The sequence below is a fragment of the Peromyscus leucopus genome, chromosome 8b (genome assembly GCF_004664715.2).
Source record: "Peromyscus leucopus breed LL Stock chromosome 8b, UCI_PerLeu_2.1, whole genome shotgun sequence".
NCBI classification, from domain to species: domain Eukaryota; kingdom Metazoa; phylum Chordata; class Mammalia; order Rodentia; family Cricetidae; genus Peromyscus; species Peromyscus leucopus.
Window position 1 is genome coordinate 26,278,468 of NC_051086.1, and position 26,592 is coordinate 26,305,059.

General features: G+C 43.7%; 1 protein-coding gene across 4 annotated transcripts in view; it reads right to left on the reverse strand.

The window, feature by feature from the left end:
* Txndc11 (thioredoxin domain containing 11) overlaps window positions 1-26,592 on the reverse strand; it is a 69,090-nt gene extending 42,498 nt beyond the window's left edge. Inside the window, exons 1-4 of one of the 4 annotated variants that reach the window (XM_037201138.1) lie at window positions 26,208-26,592; window positions 20,732-20,948; window positions 15,529-15,626; window positions 9,752-9,881 (exon numbers count right to left, since the gene is read on the reverse strand). In XM_037201138.1, the coding sequence (XP_037057033.1) occupies window positions 9,752-9,881; window positions 15,529-15,626; window positions 20,732-20,948; window positions 26,208-26,455 (693 nt within the window). In that variant the 5' untranslated portion in view covers window positions 26,456-26,592. Of the gene's footprint in view, window positions 1-9,751; window positions 9,882-15,528; window positions 15,627-20,731; window positions 20,949-26,207 lie in introns of those variants that run through there. The other 3 variants (XM_028872898.2, XM_028872899.1, XM_028872900.1) reach the window with 3 other exon arrangements.

Below are 26,592 nucleotides of genomic sequence, written 5' to 3' on the forward strand. Positions count from 1 at the left end.
ATGTAAATTTTCTCTTTTCATATCACATTACCTTAGGGAGGTTCATGAAAATGGACATATATATGATCCACAGATATGTATTTATCCATACCCATGCATGCATGCAATTGCATGTGTATAAAAGTGAGCACACAAGTACACAAACTGAAAGTAAAGTGAATACAAATTCTTATTTCCAAGAGAAATCCAAATTAAATCTTTTTTTCAATGGTAACTATTTATTACATTTGCATGGTGCATGTTTGGGGGTCAGAAGACAACACTCACGAGTCAGTTCTCTCCTTCTGCTATGTTGTCAGGCTTGGGGACAAGTGCCTTTGCCCACTGAACCTTTACAGGCCACCATGTTACATCGCTGAAAATGAGAAACACTTGGACTATTTGCAGTAGCATTGGAGAGCACTTAAGTATATAAAGCTTATTCTCAACATAACAATTTTTAGTTTTTGCCAGTAGTGGGGAATCAAACCCTGGGCTTTTGTGTGTACTAGGCAAATCCTCTAACTCATGTCGACACTCCCAGCCCTACTGCTGCAGTACATACTGTGTGGATGAAGGAGCCTTTGTCTTCAGAGAAACTGGCATTGAAACTGTCAAGCAGTTCAAGCTATTTGTTCATCAGAGTGGCACTGCAAACTTCAGTGTACCCCACAATATGTGTCCCACAAATTACAAGAAATTCACCAAACAGTACAATGCAAAATACAGCAAAATCATTTTCATTCTTCACTACCAAAAGAATGAAGAACAGAAGCTGACTATACAAAATGACTAAGTTGTATAAACTGCTCCTGGTATCCTGCAACAGGCCGCAGCTGACGACCCACAGCGGCCATGTGGGGCTTGGTACATGGATGAGATGCTGCAGCTGAGCTGGTGACCCCTCCTATCTTGGCTGTCAGCCCATCAACTGCCAGGGAGGAGCTGAGGCAGTCAAGAGTATGGGAACAACGTGAGAGAGGGCAGCTGCAGCAAAAAACATGCATTAGCCAATAGGCCAGCCCTCAGCATAGATCTCTACTACAGCCCACACTACTTGCCCTGCTGGGAGGAGGAGAGCTTGGGGCAGCAGTGATCCCAGCAGGCTGCAAGCACAACTCAGGGTGGCCAGCATCACAGGTAGAGAGATACACAGACACCTGTGGTTCATACGGATGCTGCCCCCAGATGCCCTTTCTAGCTGAAAGATCACCCTGACTCTGGGCAACAGTGGGATATCCAAGACGAGCCTTGGTGATGGTCCAGTATTTATGGTGTGTTAGAAACAGGAAACCTTGAACCAGACCAATGACTTGTAGTGAGTATTTCTGCATGTAATGCTGTTTGGAAAAAAACAAAAAAACATACCTTGTGACACACAGCAGTTTGCAGTGCCACTCTGATGAACAAATACGTGCTAGAAAGGTGGGAATGACGGAGGAATGGGGCAGTGCTTGTGCAGCGGAAAGGGGTGGAACTAGAGACTTGACAGTGGTGACAGGTGAGGGAGAAGGCTGAGGTGGACAGGGGAACATGTCATTGCCAAGCAGGGCTGGCAGGTGTGTGCAGCAGCTCGTACAGGCTCTGCCTTCTAACACGCTGCACAGCTGCACAATCACCCAGGCACTGCAATGACACGATGTCCAAGATGGAGAATGGTTCATTTCTGGATTGGGCCTCCTCAAAAGACCTCCAGGGTCTGTGCTGCTCCCAAAGGCCCGCTTGAATATCTGTGATCTGTGCCCGCAGACTCACAGTTGAGAATGAGAGACATAGAAGGTATCTGTGACATCCTCTCCTTCCCCACCCACAAAAAAGAGAAACAGTCTAGACAGGAAGCCATCGAAGAGAACTCTTAAAAACTATGACAGTGCTCCTGAAGTGTAGTTTTTCACAGTGGATGGCTTCTGGTGGGGGTGGAGAAGGACTCAGTTTTCTTTAAGGGCTGGCCATGGGGAGTTTGGCCATGTTCCAGTAGTAAGAATGAAGTGTAGTAAGTAGTAAGGTGGGGTGATGGTGATCTGTTCACTTCTATTACAGATTATCTAAGTTAGAAAGCAACTCTGGTTATGTTGTAGGTAAAGTAAAATCTGCAAAGATTTCCCCAAAACTCCAATGTCTCTCCAACAGAAGCCATGTCATTATTTAACAACTAACACAAATTAATGACACATAGTTCAATTCTTTCCAAATGTCTTTCTCAAACCTGAGAAAACAAATAATATCTCCACACAGATTTTACTAGACTTGAGCTTTTGTGTGCTCAGCTGCAAACACATCCATGAGCTAGCTTGAAGCAGACAACTCAAAGCCTGTAATTAACACCCTCACAGAGGTCCTTCTGGAGAAGAGAGCACAGGACTGGGGCCAACTTGGTACTGGGCAGCAGGCAGCAGCCTTAGGTTCTGGTGATGTCCTGTTGTCTCTCCCTGTTCCCAGAACCTTAACCAGCCCCCAGTGGACAAGCTACTGCCTGTTCCTTATCCAGCCAAATGACAGGGTTATCTCCACCCACTGTCCTCTTCCCTTGGCCTGAACAACCCCAGTCCCCCTTGGGGCTCTGTACCTTCTCCAGCTTCCTCAGGTCTGGTCTGGTCAGATCACACAGGCTTCATCTTGTTTAGGTTTTTGTCCAAATATCATTTCCTAGTGAGGACTTCCTGCCTTTCAAATTAGCTATACTCTTCCCCTGTCCCAGATCACTGCTCTTCCATCACGGTACTTACAATCAATCTGAATCTGCCTCATTCCCTAGGATTGTCCTGACAAATTACCACAAATGGGTGGTGCAGAACCACAGTAACCATTCTCTCCACTCTCTAGAGAATTGTGGGGTGTGGGAGGTGAGGTGGGGTGTCTTCTCTGCTTCTGCCAGTTTTAGATAGCTCCAGGCCTGGCCTGCTTTGAGATTGCAATGCTCCAGTGGCCGCAGCCTTCGGGACCTCTCCATACCAGCTACTATTCTGCCAATACATCAATCAAGGAAATTTAGGATTTCATCACAAGACCCTTGATAAATTATGTCTGCAAAGACCCTTTTGCCTCTCCCTGCAACCCCCAGGGTCTCTCCAAGTAGCCTTGGTTGCCCTGGAACCTGCTATATAGACCAAGCTAGCCTAGAACTCATAAAAAGTCACCAATCTCTATTTCCCAAGTGCTAAGATTAAAGGTGCATACCACGCCCAGCTCTAAAGACCCTATTTTCAAATAAGGTTACATTTTAAAGTTTCACACAGACATGTATATCAGGAGGACAGTAGTCAGCCTAGTGCCTCTTGTTCATTTGTTTTCTGAGGTTTGCTGAGCATACTCATTTGCTGTCAATCTATGAAGCAGTCTCCCTCTGTGCCTGGCACAGAGCAAACACTATGCATTGGACAAAGCTCCTTCATCAACTGGCAGGCTATCCCTTGACCTACTTTGTGATGTAACGCCATTCCATGAGTACAGACTGTTAGGAGCTGTTTTAGCAAGGAGGCAGAAAACAGCTACTTACAGATAGCCAGCAAATCCTTACTACCTCCTGGAACACTCTGTTGAGGAAGCATGCACCATTTGCAGAATAGTGTAGGTTTTGGCACACAGCACACACCCTCTAGTGGCCTTATGAACAATTACCTTGATGTGCTTTTTTTTTTTTTTTTTTTTGGTTTTTCGAGACAGGGTTTCTCTGTGTAGCTTTGCGCCTTTCCTGGAACTCACTTGGTAGCCCAGGCTGGCCTCGAACTCACAGAGATCCACCTGCCTCTGCCTCCCGAGTGCTGGGATTAAAGGTGTGCGCCACCACCGCCCGGCCTTGATGTGCTTTTTAAAAGTCCTTTTCCCCTTTCTTTTTTAGACGTATATATGTCTGTTAAGTGCCTACATGTATGTATGTGAACCATATACATGCCTGGTGCCGGAGAGGATCAGATCCCCTGGAACTGGTATGGTACAGCTGGGTTGTGAACCACCACCACATAGATGCTGAGAATGAAACCTGGGTCCTCGAGAAGAGGAGCCAGTGCTTTTAACTTCTGCAACATCTTGCAGCCACCACCACCGCACCCCACCCTCACCCCCCACCTCTACCCTCCCACCTCCCCCCACCCCCGCCTCAATTTTACTCACTGGCACTTGAACCATTTCTGCCATGGTGTTAATTCATGTAAAACTACCCTATTCACAGTAGTATAAAACTCTGAACTAACAGAAATGCTGCATGCTTGCTCAACACTCAGATTTGTGCTTAAAAACAATATAATATTGGGCATTCAAGCTTTTCTGCAAAATACTCAGGTTTTCTCTCATCTAGCAATTTGTCAACACCCTATTCTCACACACCCCAAGGATTCCTAAGTCTCTTATTACCCCACTTAATTTTAGTTTATTCAATTTCTAAGAATAAATTAATAGACATATGCTAAATAATTCATCTTAAGTAAATTACAGAAATTCACAAAAAGGTTTAGAAAATATTTTGGGACAAATACAAGATAAAAGTTCCCAATAACAATTCTGTTAGTATTTGGTAGGAAGGTTGTAAGGTAAACTCAAAATGATTTTGTCCATGAGCTTTAAAAATAAAGCACTTGGGGGGCTGGAGAGATAGCCCAGTGGTTAAGAGCACCGGCTGCTCTTCCAGAGGACCCGGGTTCAATCCCCAGCACCCACATGGCAGCTCACAACTGTCTGTAATTCCAGTTTCAGGGGATCTGACACCCTCACATCAATGCACACAAAATAAAGTTTTAAAAAAAATTCTTAAAAAAATAATAAAAATAAAGCACTTGATATAGAAGCTACCAATTCCTGAGAGATGATACCTTAAAAAAGAAAAATAAAAAAGAAACAACTAAAATTAGAAGATATAAAACCAGTAAAAATTTCATTGCACTTACTCAGTCCTACTCCTTTTTCAATCAACTTCAAGGCCACCAAAATAACTATGAGCCACATTCTGTTTGGCTATGTTGTCCATAGTAATAAACTACATCTTCCTGTCTATACACAGGCAAGAAGAACCTTTGAGAATAAGTAAGATTAACTGCAGGAAGCACAATCTAACATGCTTGCAAGGATATGACTAAAGCAGAGTCCCTGGGATAGTTCACTGCAGTTTCCAGCTACACACGTGGTGTAAGTTAGTATTGTGCTAGTGTTTATCTAGGAAGAAAATCCTAGATCCTATCATCTCATTCTTAGGATTATCATGCACGGGCCACTCTCCCTTCTGCAGAATACTGACCACTAAGTGTGGTGGTGTGAATGAAAGTGACCTGCACAGGTACACAGGGAGTGGCACTACTAGGAGGGGTAGTCTTGTTGGAGTAGGTGGGGCTTTGTTGAAAGAAGTGTGTCACTGGGAATGGGCTTTGACGTTTCAAAAGTTCAAGTCATGTCCAGTGGCTCGCTGGTCTTGCTGCCAGTGGATCCAGATGTAGAACTCTCAGCTCCTCCAGCACCATGTCTGCCTGCATGCTGCTATGCTTCCCGCCATGACAATAGACTAAACCTCTGAAACTGTAAGTCAGCCTCAATTAAATGTTTTTGTTTTTGTTTTTTTCTGGGGTGGGGTGGGGGGTAGGGTTTAAGACAGGGTTTCTCTGTGTAGCCTTCGCTGTCCTGAAACTCACTCTGTAGATCAGGCTGGCCTCGAACTCACAGAGATCTGCCTGCCTCTGCCTCCCAAGTGCTGGGATTAAAGGTGTGTGCTACCACGCCAGGTCCAAGGTTCTTTTTTTGTTTGTTTTTTGAGACAGGGTCTTGTGGGATGACTCATCCCTAACAGGCCTGAGGACCAGCTGGCACAAACCAGTAAAAAAGAGATACTTTCCAAGAGCATAGGATCCTGCTACATCTGGTGCCTGAACAGGGACCTGTGTGTCTCCCTTTCCTCATGCCTAGTGCTAGTTGAGCAGCCCCCTCGAGTGGTGTATTTCGGTGTGATTTCAGTCCCTTCAGCAGGTAAGCGCTGGGACCCCCACTTTCTTCTTTTTGTTTGTGAGTCTGACTGTACAGTAGGGTGGCATATACTTTTGCTCAGGCTCAACTGGCGTTTCCATATAAGGGCTGGTCCCTCAGGAAACAATAGCCATCATCTGACTAATTTTAGTTGTGTATGTGTGTGTGTGCGTGTGTGTGTTTGTGGGTTGTGATGCCTGGAGAGATAGCTCAGCAGTTAATCAACAGTGTGTGCTGCTCCTCCAGAGAACATGTGAGAACCTGATCTTTGGATGAGAGATCTGCTCCTGGCTAGAAAAAGCGAAGTGGCCTCGGGAGTAACCCTTCAGTTGTCTTTTTATGCCCATTTTGTTATAATTGCTGGCCAAAGTCTTCCTCTACTGAGGAAGCACGGTAAGCACTGCCAGGAACAATGTTAACATAAACTTATCTATCACCTTCATGACTGATATTTCCTCCACCTCTGCTGACAAGGAGACAGATAAGAATAGGCATAAAGGAAAAGAAAGGGATGGAAAGAGAGAGGAAATGATTGCGGCAGCACCCAGGCCTACACGGGCAGCCCCTCTCTCTGCTCCCCCATGCCTCCAGTAGCTACCCCCGCCTCCCACTGCAGTATCCACAGAGTGATTTGCCCGGATGTCTGCCTGCCGAGACAGCTGCTCCGCATACCTCCCAGCCTATTCCACCTCTGGCGCTGCACATGCCCACCATGGCGTTTCCAGTTAATGTGGGCCCAGTGCAGCCAACCAACCATGGATACCTATGCCTCTTACAGACCTGTCTTTGGTCCATAAGACCACTAATAAATTGGGTCCTGACTCGTCCTATTTTGAGCAAGTCCTACGGCAATGGGCAATGTGTTTGTACTTATTAAGACTGGTACCATTTGATGAAGGTTGTGTTAGAGCCTGCAGACTTCCTTAACTGGCGAGCTGCCTATGATGACCAGGCTGAGGCTCAGGCTCATTTTAATATACAGTATAACATCACTGTTTCTCTTGAGATGCTCACTGGCCAAGGACCATATGTTAACCCTGTCACACAAGCTCTAATTGGACAACATGCTGATTTACCTGCCTCCGGAGACACCATTGCCCTTGGTACATTGGAGGGATCCCATCACCCTTCGATGGCAACACTCTGCTCCTCTATTAACCCAGGGGTGAGGTTACGCATGCATTTTCCCCCAGAATATCACCACGCCAGTATGGATACACCCTCCAGAGATGTGCGTCCAGCAACAGACCAAGAGACTTTGGCCAAAAAAGAAGGTTCAGAGGGATGATGTATGATTTACTCCACTACTGCAGCATCAGTAAAGGTCATGTCATTACTGGTATTCGACCCTAGATATAAAGCAATTGCCTCACCCGCTACAAGGTTGCTAATGCATCACCAGAAACACTTCGATTGGCACAATAAATATGACTAGGATTCCATCCATGTCCTTGAGACTGAATTTTTGACACAGTGAGTACATAGTGAGACCCTATGGCAGGTCTCTTGTTCAAACGTCTTCTTTTCTTTCTTTCTTTCTTTTTTTTTTTTTTTTTTTTTTTCCGAGACAGGGTTTCTCTGTGTAGCGTTGCGCCTTTCCTGGATCTCGCTCTGTAGACCAGGCTGGCCTCGAACTCACAGAGATCCACCTGCCTCTGCCTCCCGAGTGCTGGGATTAAAGGCATGCGCCACCACCACCCGGCTTCAAATGTCTTTCATCAACAGAAGGCAGCCACAAAGGTGACCCTACAGGTTTTATTGGCTCTCAGACAACTAGAACAAAGTTCTCCTAGAGAGATAATGCATGCATGGCTCACTGAGATACAGAAGGCTACTGCCTAAAGTCCACCACCTGGACAACTCTCCAGGACTGATGCTCTTCCATGGCTGGTAGTTAATAACTGGTATGAGATTGCTTGGCAAGCCAACCTAAGGTAGGCACAGTCCATTATGCTGACACAGTCCATTATGCTGGCTGGCACAGTCCATTATGCTGAGCTCTCCTGAGGTGGGGTCAACAAGGTTAGGGCAATGCACCCTAGATCCCACTGAGCATGTCCTATAAATAATGAAAAGGGGTGGATATGTGGGATGACTCATCCCTAATAGGCTTGAGGGCCAGCTAGCCTAAAACAGTAAAAAAGATACTTTCTGAGAGCCAACCTGGGTCTGCCTAACGGCCTTAGCAACAGCAGCTGAGACATGATCTGGAGATGACCTGGACCAATAAGAGGCAGCCATGTCACACCAGCAGATGCATATTCATCAGACCTTCCCCCAGGGTGGAGTGGAGGGTATATAAGGCTTGCCTCTTCCTGAATAAACTGAGCTGCTTGTTTTGACATTCTCCCAGAGTCTGTGCCGTTGACTCTGTGACTACTTGGCCCCCTCCCCAAAAGGGAGTAACAGCACAGGATCCTGCCACAGGGTCTCACTATGTACTTCTGGATATCCTGGAACTAACTCACAGACACTCACCTGTCTCTGCCTTCCAAATGCTAGGATTAAAGGTATGCACCACCACTCCCAGCAACCTAAGATTCTTATAACAATAATGTAATTTTAAATGTGAAGCTGGCAATGGGGCCACAGGAAAAAAGCCATGTTAGTAAGTTAAAATATTTTCTATAAAAAAGACTGAATAAAACAGAAAAGAATATATTTGAAGTTTTTTTATTTAAATAAAGACTTCTTTTAGGGGCTGGAGAGATGGCTCAGTGGTTAAGAGTACTGGTTGCTCTTCCAGAGGACCTGGGTTTAATTCCTAACACCCACACGGCAGCTCAAAACTGTCAGTCCAGGCCCAGAGGAACCAACACCCTCTTCAGCCTCCTGTGGACATTGGGTACACGTGTGATGCACAGACATACAAACAGGCAAAGCACCCATACACATACAATAAAGCCTAAAAAAATATTTTTAAAAATTTATTTTATTTATTTATGTGTATGTGTGGACATACCCACTGAAGCCAGAAGAGGGGTTCAAACACCCTAGAAGTTATGGGTAGCTGTGAGTCACCTGGTGCAGGTGCTGGAAATTAAACCTGAGTCCCGTAGAAGAGGAACAAGTGATCTTAACCACTGAGCCGTCTCTCCAGCACCATATTTGCAAGGGTTTCTTGGTTTTGGTTTTGTTTTCAAGACAGAATTTCTCTGTTTAACTCCGGCTGTCCTGGAACCAGCTCTGTAGACCAGGCTGGCCTCAAATTCGAAAGAGATCCACCTGCCTCTGCCTCCTTGTGCAATACTATAGGGTCAAAGAATATTCTTAGAAATGAGTTGCTGCATAGAAACTATGAGCTAATTCTATATTCGAGTTAACTATGAGACAAGGCCAACATTAGTTTAAAATTTCCAAACAAAACACAGACAAGATTTTGCAAGTATTGTAGTCTTTTAAAGCTCACCTGGCAGCTACCCTTATAACTAGCAACTCAAAGAGCACTTAAATGGGGCTTCTCTATAAGGTGATTTTTTTAAATTATTTTTAATGGGGGCGGGGGTGCATGTGTGTGCAGTTGCCTGTGGAGCCCAAAAGCATGGGATCTCCTGGAACTGGAGTTAGTTTCTAGCCACCTGAGGAAGGTGCAGGGACTAAACCTGGGTCCTCCCAAAGTACTACACACTCTTAAACCACCAATGTCATTTTTTTAATTGCTGAAATCCAGGAGGTTTTTAAAGTATGAAAACATCATAATGAAATCCACTATCATGTACAATTAATATACACCAAAATAAAACAAAAAACTAAACACCACTTAATATAAACAATCCAGTTCAAACCAGTAAAAGGTCTTGGGAACAGAAGAGAAAAGAAAGATAGGTACCTCATAGTTTGAGAGAAAATCTAGCAATTCTGATTGAGATGGGATGTACAGAAGTGGTTTCATCACCCGGCGAACAAACTTCTCAATGTAAACAGCACTCATGGGGCCTTTGTATTCGATTGGTCCAAAACTAGTACCAAAAAAAGTAAATAAATAAAAATAAATAAAAACAATACACCATGCATTAAACCTGTAATGTGTAACAAAAACTATCAACACCACACAAAGAAAACATCTTTGCTTTAACAATTGGTTCAGAGGCAAGCAGCCTGCTTTGCTCAGAGGGTGAACAGAGAACCAGCATTTTAGGTGGGGAAGAGACAAGCACTTCTATGAGATCAATCTTAATCCAGCTTCAAGTTAAAATCATTCTATCTTCCAAAAGAAAAATTTAGTTTCTACTAAAAAAAAAGTGGCCTCAGAAACTAACCACATGATAAAGAATTCCAGGATCTTTGCTATAGCACTCAACACATGTAGGCAGATTTTCTTTTCCATGAGACTGAAATAAGAATCATTGGGAAGTTGACCCATTGCCTACTAAAAAGTAATTATTAGTGTTTCGAAAGGCACATACACAAAGGATCACTAAGTGAACCTGACACCTGTTTAAAAAGTCATCACAACAGGGACAAAATGGCACGGGGGAAGTCAGGAGGTGTCTCTTATGGTATGCTCTGGTGCACACAGGGACCTGGTCCAGCTCTGAAACACTAACACCACTCAGGTATTCTCTGAGCTCATCAGATTTTCACCTGGCTGCCTCAATATCCTCCCAAACTCATCACAAGTCTCTCAAGTCTCTCAGTGACCCACAATATACACAAATGTTACTGAACAATAGGGGTCAGGAGCACGTGAAATTCAGAAATTCTGCAACCATTCTTTTCTCTACAGAGATTGACATTAAGTTTATTGTTCACAGCAGCAATGCACAAAGTTTAGGAAAGAATTACATATATGCTGTACTCATAATAGTGTTACATAGTTATAAAAATTTGAATACAGGATAAATTCTTCAGTGCACACTATAGAATATGATACCAAAGAAATAGAAATGTGAAAAAAGTAAGCACAGCATTCTACAAGCACAGCTGGGAAACAGGAGTAAGAATTCTACCAACTCAAGAGGCCAGGCATGGTGGAGCATACCTTTAATCCCAGCACTTGGGAGGCATAGACATGTGGATTGTTTGAGACCAGCCTGATCTACACAGTGAGTTCCAGCTAGCCAGGTCTGAATAGAAAGTATTTTTTTAATTAAAAAAAATTTTTTAATTACCACCATCACCATCAATCAATGAATTCTAATTTAAAGGAAAAAAAATAAGACGACTAGGTATGGTAATACACACCGTTAATCCCAGGACTCAGGAGGTAGAGGAGTGCAAGGTGATCTTCAGACATATCTATATATCTATATTAAATTTGAGACCAGCCTGAGCTACATTAGAACCTGTCTCAAACAAACATACTATGAATGAATGAATGAATGAGAAAAAAAAATCAAGAAAGCATCTGATAACATGTTTCATCTAGCAAAAAAAGGAGCCAGTCTTCCTGGAGTTGGTGGCACATGACTTTAACCCCAGCACTTGGGAGGCAGAGGCAGGCAGATCTCTGAGTTTAAGGCCAGCCTGGTCTACAAAGCAAGTTCCAGGAACAAAAGAAATCATGCCTCATAAAACTTAAAAAAAAAAAAAAAAAAAAAAAAAAAGCCAACCCATGTAGAAATCTCATCTATTCAAGGCATGAGGCTTTGCTGAGTTGTCCTAGTGTCCTAGTGAACTGTAAAAGCAAACAAGATCTCAAGATGCAGGATACAGAAGTGAAGAAACTACAGCCATCAGTGTAGGATGAGCTGGTCTAGAGCACGATGACAGCAGGGTGGTGAGAACCTGTTTCCATGATCCAAACTGTTTCATCAACCTTGAGATGACATCAGTACAAACCCTTAAACCTGTCCCGCAAAGCAGGAAGCCATGAATTTAAGTAGCTACAAGATAAAGCACTGCAGCAAATGAGAGCAACAGCAGCGTCTGCTCAGCCATGAGACCCAGCAGGACGTGTGCAAGCACTGTAAGCAGGAAGAACTTGTGATTACCAGAGCGCCCAGGAGCGTTCAGCTAATGGACCAATCATGTGCACATGCACACATATAAAACTGAGGCCTCTAGACTCTCAGAACACGAAGAAAGTATCTTTGGAGAGTACCTGTGGCTCAGGCCTGCTGCACACTGCATACTAAGTGGTGAAATGAACAGAAGAGCAAAGCAGCGGGCTAAAATGAAGGGTGGGCATTCAAAGCCCTATGCAGAAGACCAGGGTACTGGGAATTTTAAACAGAATCTCACACAGCAACTCCAGCTAGCTTCAGACTCAGCAATCTGCCTGCCTCAACCTAAATAGTTCTGAGTTTAAAGGCATGCAGCACAACACCTGGCTTGGACTATTTGATTCTAAAATCTGTAGAAGCTGAGGACACAAACAGCTCATGTGTTTTCCCATGCATCTCAAAATGACCATCCCAATTCAAGGGAATGCTCATTTTAATGTCACATGAAGTTAAAATCACCTCCAGCAGCCTGAAGTTTTAACCACCCCACTAAGCATCTGTATCCTTTTTCCAAAGCCAAAGAGTAACATAGGGACCTAAGTAAAATAATCATACCACTCCTTCAGCAAAATGGTTTCTGCTGACCTCAGCAAGGGAAGAACTAGGCCTGAGATGGTCACTGGGAGTGTACCTTATATTTAAGAACCCTGCAGTAGCTGTCAAAGCAGAGGAAGAACCTACTGGACAAGAAGCAGAGCGGGGAGATCTGAAACCAATCTACTGAGAAGCTAGCTTGTTTCTTCGGTGGACATTAAAACCACAAACATGCCAGGCGTTGGTGGCACACGCCTTTAATCCCAGCACTTAGGAGGCAGAGCCAGGTGGACTTCTGTGAGTTTGAGGCCAGCCTGATCTACAGAGCAAGCTCCAGGACAGGCACCAAAACTACACAGAGAAACCCTGTCTCAAAAAAAAAAAACAGGAAAAAAAGAAAACCACCAACATTTCATATACAGCAGAAAACCTGAGGATGGAAAAGGTGGTCTTGCCTAAATCACATCAATTGTTCCAGTAAGGCCCTGTGTGACAACAGCTTATGCTAGTGGAGTGGAACTAGGAAGGAATGGGATAGAGACCCTGTCACTAACAGTCTGCTAACCATTGATGTGAGACCTACTGAGATCAGGAGGTACATGAAAAGGGAGGGAAACCCTAAAAAAGAGCTCTCACTAGTTAGGTCTTTACCCACTTGGCCTTTCACAGACTTTAAGCCAATCACATTGAATGAAGCCTAAATTCCATCTTCTACCCTAGGAGCCTAAGGCTGGAAGATCATTTGTATCCCTAGCCTGGGATACAGCATGAGACCATCTCAAAAATCAAAATAAATAATCAGGTATGGTGGCACATGGCTTTGATCCCAGCACTGGGAAGGCAGAAGAAGCAGGACAATCTTTAAATTCAAGGCCAGCATGGCCTACACACTGAGTTCCAGGACAGCCAGGGCTACATTGTGGGACCCTGCCTCTAAATAAATAAATATTCCAAAGTCAGATTTTTCAAATATTACTTAACATCCATATTAGGGTCTGAGCATGTCTGCAAAACCAAACATTAATATATATGCGGTAAAAAGCAAATGACTTAAAGTCAAACTAAGTCAAATGTGGTGACACATGCTTATTATCCCAGCACTTGTGAGAAGTTGAGGCAGGGTCACTAAGTTCTAGGCCAGCTGTGTTATAAAGTGACTATAAGGCCAGCCTAGGCTACAGCAGAGATCTCTTATCCAACAAAGCAAGACATGGTGGTACACACCTTTGACCCCAGCACTAGGAAGGCAGAGGCAGGTAGACCTCTGACTTCCAGGCAATCCTGGTCTATATGATGAGTTCCAAGCCAGCCAGAACTACATAGTGAGATCCTGTCACCACCCCACAAATGAATGAATGAATGAATGAATGAATGAATGAATGAATGAATGAACAGATTGATAGGTAGATAAATAAATAAATGAATGAATGGTCTGGGGAGATGGATCGATGGTTAAGAACATTGCCTATTCTTCCAGAGGACCTGGATTTTATTCCAGCACCAACATGGTGGCCCACAATCCCCTATAGTTTCGGGAGATCTGATGCTTTCCTTCTGACCTCCTTGAGCTCCTGGATGCACACGGTGCATATACATAGTCAGTCTCTCTCTCTCTCTCTCTCTCTCTCTCTCTCTCTCTCTCTCTCTCTCTCTCTCACACACACACACACACACACACACACACACACACAGAGAGAATAACAAACAAACAAACAAACAAATAAATAAAATGAATCTTAGGCCTAAAGAGATGGTTCTGCAGCTAAGATGTAACTGCTTTTGCAAAGGACCAGAGTTTGGTTTCCAGCACCTATGTCTGGCAGCTAACTCCAGATCTAGGGCTTCTGACACCCTCTTCTGTTCTAGGTAGGCACCTGCACTTATATGTGCTTGTATCAACACACAGGCACACACATACATACATAACTAAAAATAAAGATTAAAAACAAGAAGCCGGGCAGCGGTGACACACACCTTTAATCCCAGCACTCGGGAGGCAGAGCCAGGCCAATCTCTGTGAGTTTGAGGCCAGCCTGGTCTATAGAGTGAGATCCAGGAAAGGCACCAAAACAACACAGAGAAACCCTGTCTCGGAAAACAAAACAAAACAAACCCAAAAAGATAGCTTAAAATAAAAACCATAGGTAGCTTGTCACTTTTGGCAAAATGAATATAACTGGAGACCAAAAAATCATGAAACTTTAGGGGTTCCACCCTGTCACTTCAGAACTATAGACAAGTCAGGTGGTGGTGGCAAATGCCTTTAGCCCCAGCATTTGGGAGGCAGAGGCAAGTGGATCTCTATGAGTTCAAGGCCAGCCTGGTCTGCAGAGAAAATTCCAGGAGCCAAGGCTCTTGAAAAACCAAAAAGAACCAAAAACTATAGACATAAAATTATGGACCACTAGTAATTTTCTTCCTAATTGAAAGAAATGGTATGCTATCCCCTCCTCCTTATTTGCAATACTAGGGATTGAACCCAGGATCTCACCCATGTTAGGAAATCACTTTACCACTGAATTAATATTCCCAGCTATTTGGATACTGATTAAGATAGGGTCTAAGTTGTCCAGGCTAACCTCAAATAATCCTCCTGTCTCTGCCTCCCAAGTAGTTTAGATTATAGGCATGTGCTACCATACCTGGCAAAGCTATTATCTTGAGCATGCTACACCACCAGGCTAACAGGTGAGGGACAGGGTGTACTTCTGTATTACATAACATTTTCAGTAGCTAAAATGTAAGTAAAGCCACACAATGGAATAATTCATACTTTTGAAAATAATGCTGTAACATACACTGATATAAACATACACTGACGCTCACAAAAGTGTGGAAGAACAATTGAGGAAATAACATCACTGTCTAATCCATCTCTAGTCAACAGCTAGAGGGCCCACATGGACATTAACAGAAAAAGACAATCAAAACACACTGGTCACTCATGGCTGGCATAACCATCAAATCCCTTGACATTTTTTTTTAAATTTATTTTTGCCTATCTGTATTTTCTCAATTTTCTACATTGACTATCTAATAATTTTGCATAGAAAAAAAAAAAAAAGAAAGTTTCACTGATAAACTGATGAATGTAGGTGGGACTAGAAATACCACCGCAAGTCCTTACCTCCGATGATACAGATGTATTACAGGAAAATAAAAGAAATGCTTCTGTTTTCTGCATTTTCCCTGGTTCCACCAGCAGTTAATTGCCACAAATAACACCTGCAGAGGCAAATAAGGTTTCACATGACTATGAATAGCAACTCAACAGTTACCAAGACTTCTAACTGTAGAAACAGAACTAGCTCCCCGAACCTCCACAAGCAGGAAGTAGTCAACAAAAAACAAACTAGCTGTTTCAAGCTTTTGTTTTGTTTTTTTGAGACAGGGTTTCCTCTGTATAAGCCACTCTGGCTGTCCTGAACTCACAGAGATCTGACTACCTCTACCTCCCCAGTGGTGAGATTAAAGGTGTACATCACCACGCCTGCCCGTTTCAAGCTTTCAAAGGTGACATTTACCACTAAAATAAAAGATAGGCCTAAGTGGTAGCTCATACTTGTAATCCCAACCCTGTGGCATGGGAATGAGGGGTGGGGGTAAGGGAGCTGACTCAGGTGAATTGCCATGAGTTACATACAAGCTAGCTTGGTCTACAGAATGAGGTCTTATCTTAAAAAATGAAAAACAGGGGCTAGAGAGATAACTCAGAAGGGCACTGGCTGCTCTTCCAGAGGACATGGATTTGATTCCCAGCACCCACATGGTGGCTCACAACCATCTATAACTCCAGTAGCTCCACTCCACTGCTCTCTCTTAGGGCGTCAGGCATAGGATGTACAGACATGCATGCAGGCAAAACACACATACACACAAAAAGTAAAATAAATCCTTTTTTTAATGAAAAACAACCAAGTGTGCTTTTAATACTAGTACTTATAAGGCAAAGGGAGGCGTATCACTGAGTTTGAAGCAAGCCAGGTCCACATAGCAAGTTCCAAATCAGCCAAGGCTACATAGTAAAATTCTGTCTCAAAAATAAATACATAAATTTCAAAGAAAAACCCTTCTTCATAGTTTAGCTAGTACTCTGAGTCTGTCAAAAGAGGAAAATTATTTGTTTTTAATGTTAAAATGAACAAGCAATACTTTGGAGGGATTTGATTTTAATTTAATTTTATTATTTATTTATTTATTTAGGCAGGGTCTCCACACATGCTGTAGCATATATCTACACATCACACCTCCAACACACCAAAAAAACAAATAAAAAGCTGGATCAGGCATGGTGGCACACACCAGCACTCGGGAGGCAGAGACAAGTGGATCTTTGAGTTTGAGGCCAGCCTGGTCTACAGCGTGTGTTCTAGGACAGCCAGGGCTACACAGAAACCCTGTCTCAAAAATAAGTTAGGCCTGGAGAGATGATTCAGCAGTTAACTGCTCTTCCAAAAGACCCAGGTTTGTTCCTGGCACCCACATGGCAGCTCACAAACATTTGCAGCCAGTTCCAGGGTGTGCAAAGCTTCCATGCGCACAGGGTGCCATGTGGTACAGCGAAGACATGCACATGCATACAATAGAAACACCTTTCTTTTTTTTTTTTTTTTTTTTGGTTTTTCGAGATAGCATTTCTCTGTATAACAGCCCTGTCTGTCCTGAAACTCACTCTGTAAACCAGGCAGGCCTTGAACTCACAGAGATCCACCTGCCTCTGCCTCCCCAGTGCTGGGATTAAAGGTGTGCGTCAACGAAATTGCTTTCTGCCTACAAGTAGAGTACAAGTGCTCAAACTTAGTGGGGACTCTTCAGAGATTTTAGGATCTATTTCTTTTTTCTTTTTTTTAAACTTTTAGCTTTTATGTATATATTTATGTTTGTGTATGTGCATGGTGTGTGTGTCCCTGTACCCTGTAGGCCAGTACAGGCAATTGTGACCTGCCTGACATGGGTCCTCTGAAGAACAGCAAGCTCCCTTACCCACTGACTCATCTCTCTGGCCCCTTAGTCCATTTCTAAGGGAGAAAAAGCAATAATCATTACCTATGGTTGATGTCTCATTTTCTTTACTTAAAAATAGGGTACAACCTACCATCTTGCTAATTTGACTAAGCAAAATGGCTCAAATGATTTTTGCCTGTTTCTAAGAATAAATTCAGTCTCTTTTCCCTACTGTGCACACAGACCCATAAACTCTCAATTTAGAAGGAACTGAAAAGAACAGGTTTGGTCACTGTGGGTAGCACAATCCCTACTGTCTGTCACTGTGGGACCTTAACAGACTGCTAAGCCCCTGCAAGCCAGAGGCCCTGCTTAAAAAAAAGTTAAGGCAGGGGTTGAGGATTTAGCTCAGTGGCAAGGCCCTGGGTTGGGTCCTCAGCTCCAAAAAAAAAAAAAAAAAGCCAAGGCTAAAAAAAAACATGAAGGACTGTTGTAAAGATGAGCATGGTACACAGCTCACAGAATACTACTGTTACTATTCCATTATTCAAGACACATTGCTTAAACCAGCCACAAACAACACTACTTTAGCATGAAACACAGTGGATTTCCCCTTTGCTTCCTACCAGGGAGACGACCTTTGTTCTCAGATTCAAAGAACTGGGGAGTAACTAGGAAAGTGGTGCTTTTTTTCATGCTTGCCCAGGACTCCCTTGGAATTCCTGTTCCCTCCCTGAAAAGTTGATATGATATATGATATAATGACTTTTTTATTTATTTATTTATTTATTTATTTATTTTTATTTTTTTGAGACAGGGTTTCTCTGTAGCTTCGAAGCCTGTCCTGGAACTTGCTCTGTAGACCAGCTGGCCTTGAACTCAGAGATCTGCCTGACTCTGCCTAACAAGTGCTAGGATTAAAAGCGTGCATCACCACTGCCCAGCATGATATGACTTTCAATTTTCAGATTATCAGGCTTGAAACTAAGTGTCTTTACTCACTAAGCCATCTTGTCAGCTATATGTATGTGTGTATGTGTGTGTATGTGTGTGTGTGTGTGCGCATATTCACATACCACAAACATAATTTATACATATATACACATACAAACATACAGTCTTTTTTTTTTTTTTTTTTTTTTTGGAGAGGGTCTCATGTAGCTTGGGCTGGCCTCAAACTCACTATGTATTTGAGGATGGCACTGAACTCCAGACACTCCTGTCACTACCTCCAAGTAGTGATTCTTCTCTAGAAATATGAACACTAGAAGGAATGTACATGGTATACTTTAAGGTATAAAATAGTTTTGAAAAGCTTTGTGGACCTAGACAGGATACCTAGGCACCATTTGTAGTATTTCCTGTTTCTAAGAAAAACAGCTGAGAGTTCTGAATGAATTCTGCAGCTCAGGGGCTCACCTGTGTTAGCTCAAATCATGCTTCTCCAACAGCACAGGCCCTCGGGAATCTATGGAGTGTTTTTTGCTTGCTACAATGATTAGGCAAAGGTCCTGAGAGACGGCCTGCAATGCTCAAAACTGTTCTGCACATGTAAGAGCCAGCTTGTTATCTCACAGTGGTTTGAAATGCCTGCACTGATGCTGGAATGTCTGGTTCACTACATTCCAAACCCACAGTCTAAGCCTATCTTACATGTGAACCCAAGGTATGACTGTTATGTTCATGGAATTTCTCAGAAATGGGACTACTATATAAACTGAGGCAGAAAACTATCTAGTTCAGAACTTCAGGAGCTGCTTCCTATTGTGGACAGTCACTCATCACTTCACCGTGGGCTCTGAGCCACCAGCTCATCACTTCTTACCGCAGACCACATCTGGAACTGTCCCGTTCAGTGGCTCTGCATAAAGCATAATGCTTTGCCCATGTACTCACAACTAAAATATGCTAAGTTTTGTTTGTTTGTTTGTTTGTTTTGGTTTTTCAAGACAGGGTTTCTCTGTGTAGTTTTGGTGCCTGTCCTGGATCTTGCTCTGTAGACCAGGCTGGCCTGGAACTCACAGAGATCTGGCTGGTTCTGCCTCCTTAAAGGCGTGCACCACGACCTCCGGCATTAAAATACTTAAGATTTAGCTACAAGTTACTTTTCCATTTTCCCACTACCTCTGCTACAATTAGTACACTAAGTTACTTTGAAATTATATGCATAGGGAAGTTTTGTCAAATATGAGTTGACTCACAGGCAGAAAAGGGGCATCATAAAATAGTCATTTTCAGGTCTGTGTGGAGTGGTACACACCTCTAATCCTAGCACTTGAGAGAAGAGGCAGAAGTATCAGGAATTCAAGACCAGTCTTCACCACATAAAACACTATCTCAAAAATTAACTGCGCTGGCAACTGACTCAGCAGTTAGGAATACTCGCTGCCCTTTCAGAGGATGGGGGTTCAGTTCCCAGCACCCATCTGGTGGCTCACAGCTATCAATCTGTAACTCTAGTTACAGGAGATATGGCACCATCTTTTGACCTCCAAAGGCACCAGGTAAACATGTGTGGTGCACATACATACATGCAGACAAAACACTCATATACATAACATTTTATATATCTCTCTGTGTGTGTAAAAACACACACTTTTCTTTTCTTTTTTTTAATTAACCATAGGGCCAGTGAGATGGATGAGCAGATAAAGGCACTTTGCCACAAAACTTGGTGACTTGTGTTTAATCCCTAGAAACAATAGAAAGGCAGAAGAGAACTGATTCCCAAAGAGCTGAACTCAGGTTATCAGGCTTGGTGAAAAGTACCTTTAGTCTTTTTTGTTTGTGTGTCTGTTTTTCAAGACATGGTTTCTCTGTGTAGCCCTGGATGTCCTGGAACTTGTTCTGTAGACCAGATAGGCCTGGAACTCAGGGATCTGCCTGCTTCTTCCTCCTGAGTGCTGGGATTAAAGGTATGTGCCACCACACACAACAACTGTTGGTTTTTTTATACATAAATTTTTCCTGTATAAATATTTAAGTAGCTGGCTACAAAGTAGACAAGAGAACTGACTCCTCAAAGTTTTCCTCTAACCTCCGCATTTGCGCCATGGCCTGTATACCACTTACAACAGAGAGATAACAAGCCACATAAGCTGGTCATGAGAGAGCTAAGATTCTTGGTCTCGTCTCTACCGTCTTCAGCGCTGTAACACGCAGCCTGCTATCGTGGGTGAGCACATACTCCTTCTGAAGCCAAAGAACTGGTTCCCATTCTTGCCACTCTGACCATCATGACAGGACCCTTCTTGCTTCTTCATAGGCTCTGTACCTGACAGTCTCCAGAGTTCACCTGGCCATCACTGCCAGTTTGGCACAATACCTCTGAGGGACCATCCTCTCTGATACACAGACTTGACTCTTTGGTAGAAGGGGTGTATTACCTGATCTGAAAGCCGGCTGGCTGCCTGCTCAATTTCTGCCCTGGCAGCGATGGACTGGCCACACCATGGGGCATAGAAGAACAGCAGCACTACCTCGGAATCCCGGCGAACATACTCGGCATAGTCCAGCTGCCCCTGGAAGAGGTCAAGGACTGGAGACCTCGAGGAGAAAAAGCTGACAGGCGGCTTTGCTGGTATTATCACATCTTTTGCTCGACTAAAAAAAAGTAAACACAAACAAGATTTCTCAGCTTATGTTCTTCTTCCATTACAGCTTTGTATGGGAGGACAGAGAAGACTTCTGCTTTGTTTTGGTTTGGGTTTTGTTTTGGGGAAAAGGGAGTCCAAGACTGGGTTTCCCTGTGTATCCTTGGCCGTCCTGGAACTCACTCTGTAGACCAGGCTAACTTTGAACTCAAAGATCCTCCTGCCTCTGCCTTCCAAGTGCTGGGATTAAAGAAGTGTACCAACACCACCCATTTTGTTTTTTTGTTTTTGTTTTTATTTTTATTAAAGACCTCTTTTGAATAAGAAAATAAGAGTTTGAAAGTCACTATACTGAAACAAAAAGCAATACACTGTGCTAAGGTAACACCTGACTGGGACAATGCAGATGTTGGGTATTGTGCATGCAGGTGTGGTCTAAGAGAGCAGTGAAGAACGGCATGATCTACAGTCTCCCCTCTTTGCAGTCTGACTCTCCACACAAGCCACTGATGTGCTCCCTAATGCCCACATTTACAGTTGTCTCCACTCTTAGAAAACAGCATTGGTTAAGTGGAGTTGGCCTATACCTATGCAAAGCATCTAGGGAAAAGCAACAATAGCATAGACTTCAAATACAAATAATAATTCAGTGGTAAGAAAGATGAAGAGCAAAGCAAGAGCCTAAACTAGAAAGGTTCCCTACAGTCAGAGGGGCCACAACTCTCCCATCAGGAGCATGTGTACAATTCCGGAGCATAAAGCCCTAAGCACAGTGCCCTAAAACAATACAATAACCCAAAAGAAAGTAAAAGACCAAAGAATATGAATAAAACACAGAAGGGACAAATGAAAACAAGTAGCAAGAAAACTCAACTATACCGATAACCACAATTAATTATAAAAGATCAAGCCATTCAACTAAGAAGTGACTGTCAAATAAACCCCTAAAAGAGATACTTTTTAGAATATAAAGACACAGAGGCCGGCACTCAGGAAGCAGAGGCAGGATCTAGTGCCAGCCCAGGCTACACAAGGAAGGATACCTTATTTCAAAAACCAAATAAATGAATGTCAGTAGTAAGCATTAAGGTTGGCATGATTCATCAAGTGAATATTCTTACAATTAAATATTACTTAAGTTGAGGGAAAATACAAGACAAGGGCCAGCAAGATGGCTTATCAGGTAAAGGTGCCTATCACCAAGGATGAGGATCTGGGTTCAATTCTAGATATTCACATGGTAGGACAGAACCAATTTCTGAGAAATTGTTGTTCTCTGACAACCATACATTCCCCACATAAATAAATAAATGTTGCAGTAGTAGTAACTTCAAAAATACAAGAAGGGGCTGGAGAGATGGCTCCATGATGAAGAGTACTAGCTGCTCTTGTAAAAGACTCAGGCTCGGGGCTCCCAGCTGGATGGGGCCCCCAGCTGGATCAGGCCCTCTGAATAGGTGAGACAGTTGATTGGCTTGATCAGTTTGGGAGGCAACTAAGCAGTGGGACCAAGTCCTGTGCTCATTGCATGAGTTGGCTGTTTGAAACCTGGAGTTTATGCAGGGACACTTGGCTCAGTCTGGGAGGAAGGGACTGGACCTGCCTGGACTGAGTCTACCAGGCTGATTGCAGTCCTCGGGGGAGGACTTGTCCTGGAGGAGGTGGGAATGAAGGGTAGGCTGGGGGTAAGTGAAGGGGGTAGGAAGGGGGAGAATTAGGGGAACCCATGGCTGATATGTAGAACTGAATGGTATTGTGTGTGTGTGTGTGTGTGTGTGTGTGTGTGTGTGTGTGTGTGTGTGTGTAAAGAAATATACCAATGGGGGAAAAAAACAATTAAAAAAAAAAAAAAAAAGACTCAGGCTGAGTTCCCAGTACCCACATGCTGGCTTACAGCCATCTGTAACTGCAGTCCCAGGAATCCAATGCCTTCTTTTGGCCTCTGCAGGTACCATGTACACACGGTGCTCTTATATACATTCAGGAAAACACTCATACAAATAAAATAAAAATAAATAAATCTTTTTTGAAAAGGCAAACAAAAACCCTAATACTAACCTGATTGAATCTCAAAACAATTATGCAAAGTGAAAAAAAAGCTAGATATTAGAGGCCATAATAGAATGCCAAAACAGAAGGGAAAAAAAAAAAAAGAGTTCAAAGGAACAAGCTTACATAGTGAAACATTTCCCCATTGTGGTCTCTGCAGAGCTTTCTGCCTGTGGAGAATACTTTCCTAACCTGAAAACTGCAATCCCTTGCACAACTTCAAAAATCTGCCTGAGCAACTGCTCTTGTGCTTCTGACCCAGGCAGAGGCTGCTGCCAAGGAGCTTTCTTCCTGGAGGAGGAAGATGGCAAACAAACAGGTCTATAAACAATCAGTGATAAAAGCTACACAAAACAACACTGTTGTGGGAGAACTCAGTATGGAGATACGGACACAGCAGCTTCTGACAAGGTGGTCATCAAGCAACTCTTAAGCTAAGGCCTGAATGACAAGCAGATAGATAGCCATACACAGTGGTGGAGAGGGTCCTGTGGAGAAAAAGTGGTACATTCTGAAGAGATTCTAAAGGCTGCTCATTCGTGGATATTCCTACCATTCAAATGCATGATCCATTAAGTGATGAATTGGACATGATGGTACCCACTTACAATTCCAGCATTTAGATGGCTAAGCAGGAGGACAGTAAGCTTCAGGCCAGCCTGGGTTAAAGTAAGACCCTGTCTCAAATACAAAGCCAGGAGGTTGTTAAGAGTGGGCACTGCTCATGCAGAGGACCCAGTTTACTTCCCAGCACCCATGTTGGGTGGCTCAGGACTGCCTATAACTCAGGTTCCAGGGTCTCCAATGCCTCTGGTCTCTGTGGGCACTTGCTCTCATGTGCACACATCCACAGATACACTCTTATACACATACACATAATTTAGATTTTTTTTTTTAAAGCCCAGCATAGTTAAACACACCTGAAATCCCAGCACTTAAGGGGTAAAAGTAATTTGAAATCACCCTGAACTATATGAGATCCAGTCCAAAAACAAAGAAAAGAAGAAAAACTGTATGCTAAGCATAAAAATAATACAATCTGAGGGAAGTACATGTGACATCAACTTATTTTTTTTACTGATGGAAGAGTTCTTAAAGTTAAAAGCCAGATAAAACACAAACTAAACAAAAAAATCAATCAGGAAAGAGAAACATGGCCCTCTGCTCTATCACAGTCCCTCTAAAGTTTTCATGTATCTCTCAAAATGTGCTTTACATTTTTCAAAAATTATATGTAAATATAATTTATAGATCTCCTATAGCTTTTAAGCTTACACAGTAGATACAAAAAAAAGTTGGTTGTGAATAATAACGGCCTGTTTTAAAAAAAAAAAAAAATCTGTGCAAGATGTTCGTGAGTGTAGGCATTCACATGGTCTGTTCTCTCCTTCCACTATGAGTTCTGAAGCCAGCTTACAAATTCAATTCTTAGCGGGGCAGTGGTGGCGCACGCCTTTAATCCCAGCACTTGGGAGGCAGAGCCTGGCGGATCTTTGTGAGTTCGAGGCCAGCCTGGTCTACAGAGCAAGATCCAGGAAAGGCGCAAAGCTACACAGAGAAACCCTGTCTCAAAGGAAAAAAAAAAAAAAAACAAAAAAAAAAAAAAAAAACAAATTCAATTCTTATATGAAATGTATACCTTAAACCTCCCTTCTGAAAGGCAGCTCTACATGCATTCGGCTTTATTCCTTATGCATATACACATTTCTCCTTCAAGTCAGGGTACAAGGAAAGCAAGCAAAATAAATGCATGGAGACTGAATGTCCATAAATAGATGTGGGCAAGGATTAGATACCCAGAAATGCACAATAATTCATTGTGGTTCAACTCCAAATCCACCTTCTTATATAGCATCTGCTCTGAACTCAGCTAAGCAAGATACTAAAGAGGGCAGTAATTTATTTCAGACCTGGACTATGAATAAAATTAAATTTTTAAAAAAGACCCTGTTTATTCTTCCTAAGTCTCTGTTCTCATTAAAGATCACGAAAGTGATATGCTGTTGTCTCAGATCAAACACTGTTTCCACAGCTAGACAAACTGCAGTGAGTCAGCTCCTTCAAGTGGGAAAAGGGCTGTTTTCTTAATTTGAATCCAAGTGCCAACTTGCAAAAGTCTACCTTGTAAAATACTTCTACATTTTCCTTGTGAAGACAATAAAATATGTGGTTGCTCAAGATAAAAAAAATTCCACCTCCAGGTCAGGCGTGGAGACCTTTAATCCCAGCAATAGCACAGCAGCTGGCACATGGCAAACATTAAAAACTCAGTCCCTTTCCACCAAAACCACCAATCCTTTGACCCATCTTGACCACAGGAACCTCACATTGTGTTTGTTGCATTCACTATGGACCCAGATAAATCTCCCTCTGGACAGAAGTGCCAAGAGGATATGACAGGTGACAAGAGAGTGTATAAACTGACATCTCAAACGATGACCTGAGAAGTGTAACCTGAAATATAAACTTTGCATTTATGCATTTCCTAAAAAGAGGCACACTAGCTTCCACTCTTCCTACATTGAACTCCAGCCTACTCATGCCTTTCCCAAGTTTCAAAAAAAGGCCAACCTTGTCCAGATTCCAGATCTTTGCACTTAATGGCTCTGTAGTAGACACTCTTGCCCCAGATATTCCAGCATTGGCCCCTTCCTTTCCTTGTGTAAACTCCTAATGAAAGCCTTTCTGCCCTTCCTATCCTCAACCTTCTATTCCCTGCATAGCACTTACAAAGGTCTCTGAAGTGTTTGTTTACTGTATATCACCTCAATGAAAATACACGAGGGAACAGGGATTTTTGTCTTCAGCATTAACAACTGCTGAGTACAAAGTGCTCACTGTCAGTACATCAAATGCATGCCTGGATTCCCAAAAGTGATTAAGACTCCTAAATGGCTTGCAAATCACCACACTGCAAGCATTAAGGGAAATGGAATTGATGGAAAAACAGAGAGAGTATAATGTGGGAAAGAATTGCATGTGCACCCCCAGAAAAGGAGCTCAGAAACACCGCCAAACACCCTCGGTACAAAACTGTTAAGGGGCAGCACCCAGAAAGCTCTCCATTCGGAACAGGGACAGCGGGGGGCTGCGGCCCACAGGGAGAGGCCCACTTCCCCGCGGGAGACATCCGACCTCCGACCCCGGAGGCCCCGGGCTGACCCCGCGCTGCCGGGCTGGCGGAGCTCTGGCCACGGAGCCCGAGTCCCGGCAGCCTCACCTGCAGGTGAACTTGAGGGCGAAGAGCAGGGCGCAGCCAAGCGCCACGGCCCCGCACAGCAGCTCCGGCCGCCGGCGCGCCATGAGCGAGGCGCCGCGCAACCCGCGGCGGAGCCGGCCCTCCGAGGACGCCGCCGCCCCGGCCGGGCTGAGGGAGCCGGAGCCCTTGGGGCCGCCGCCGCCACCCTCGTCCTCGGCGTCGTCGCTGCTGCTGCTCCCGCCGCCGCCGCGGCCTCCGCATTCCGACATTACATGCTCCCCGTCGCCGGCTTTATACCACCGCTGCCGCCGCCTCGGGCCCGGGGACCCGGCCCCGCACGTCGCTCTCAGACCTCGCAAGCAGCGGCGCCGGCTAACCCGGACCCTCCACGTCAGCGACACTTCAG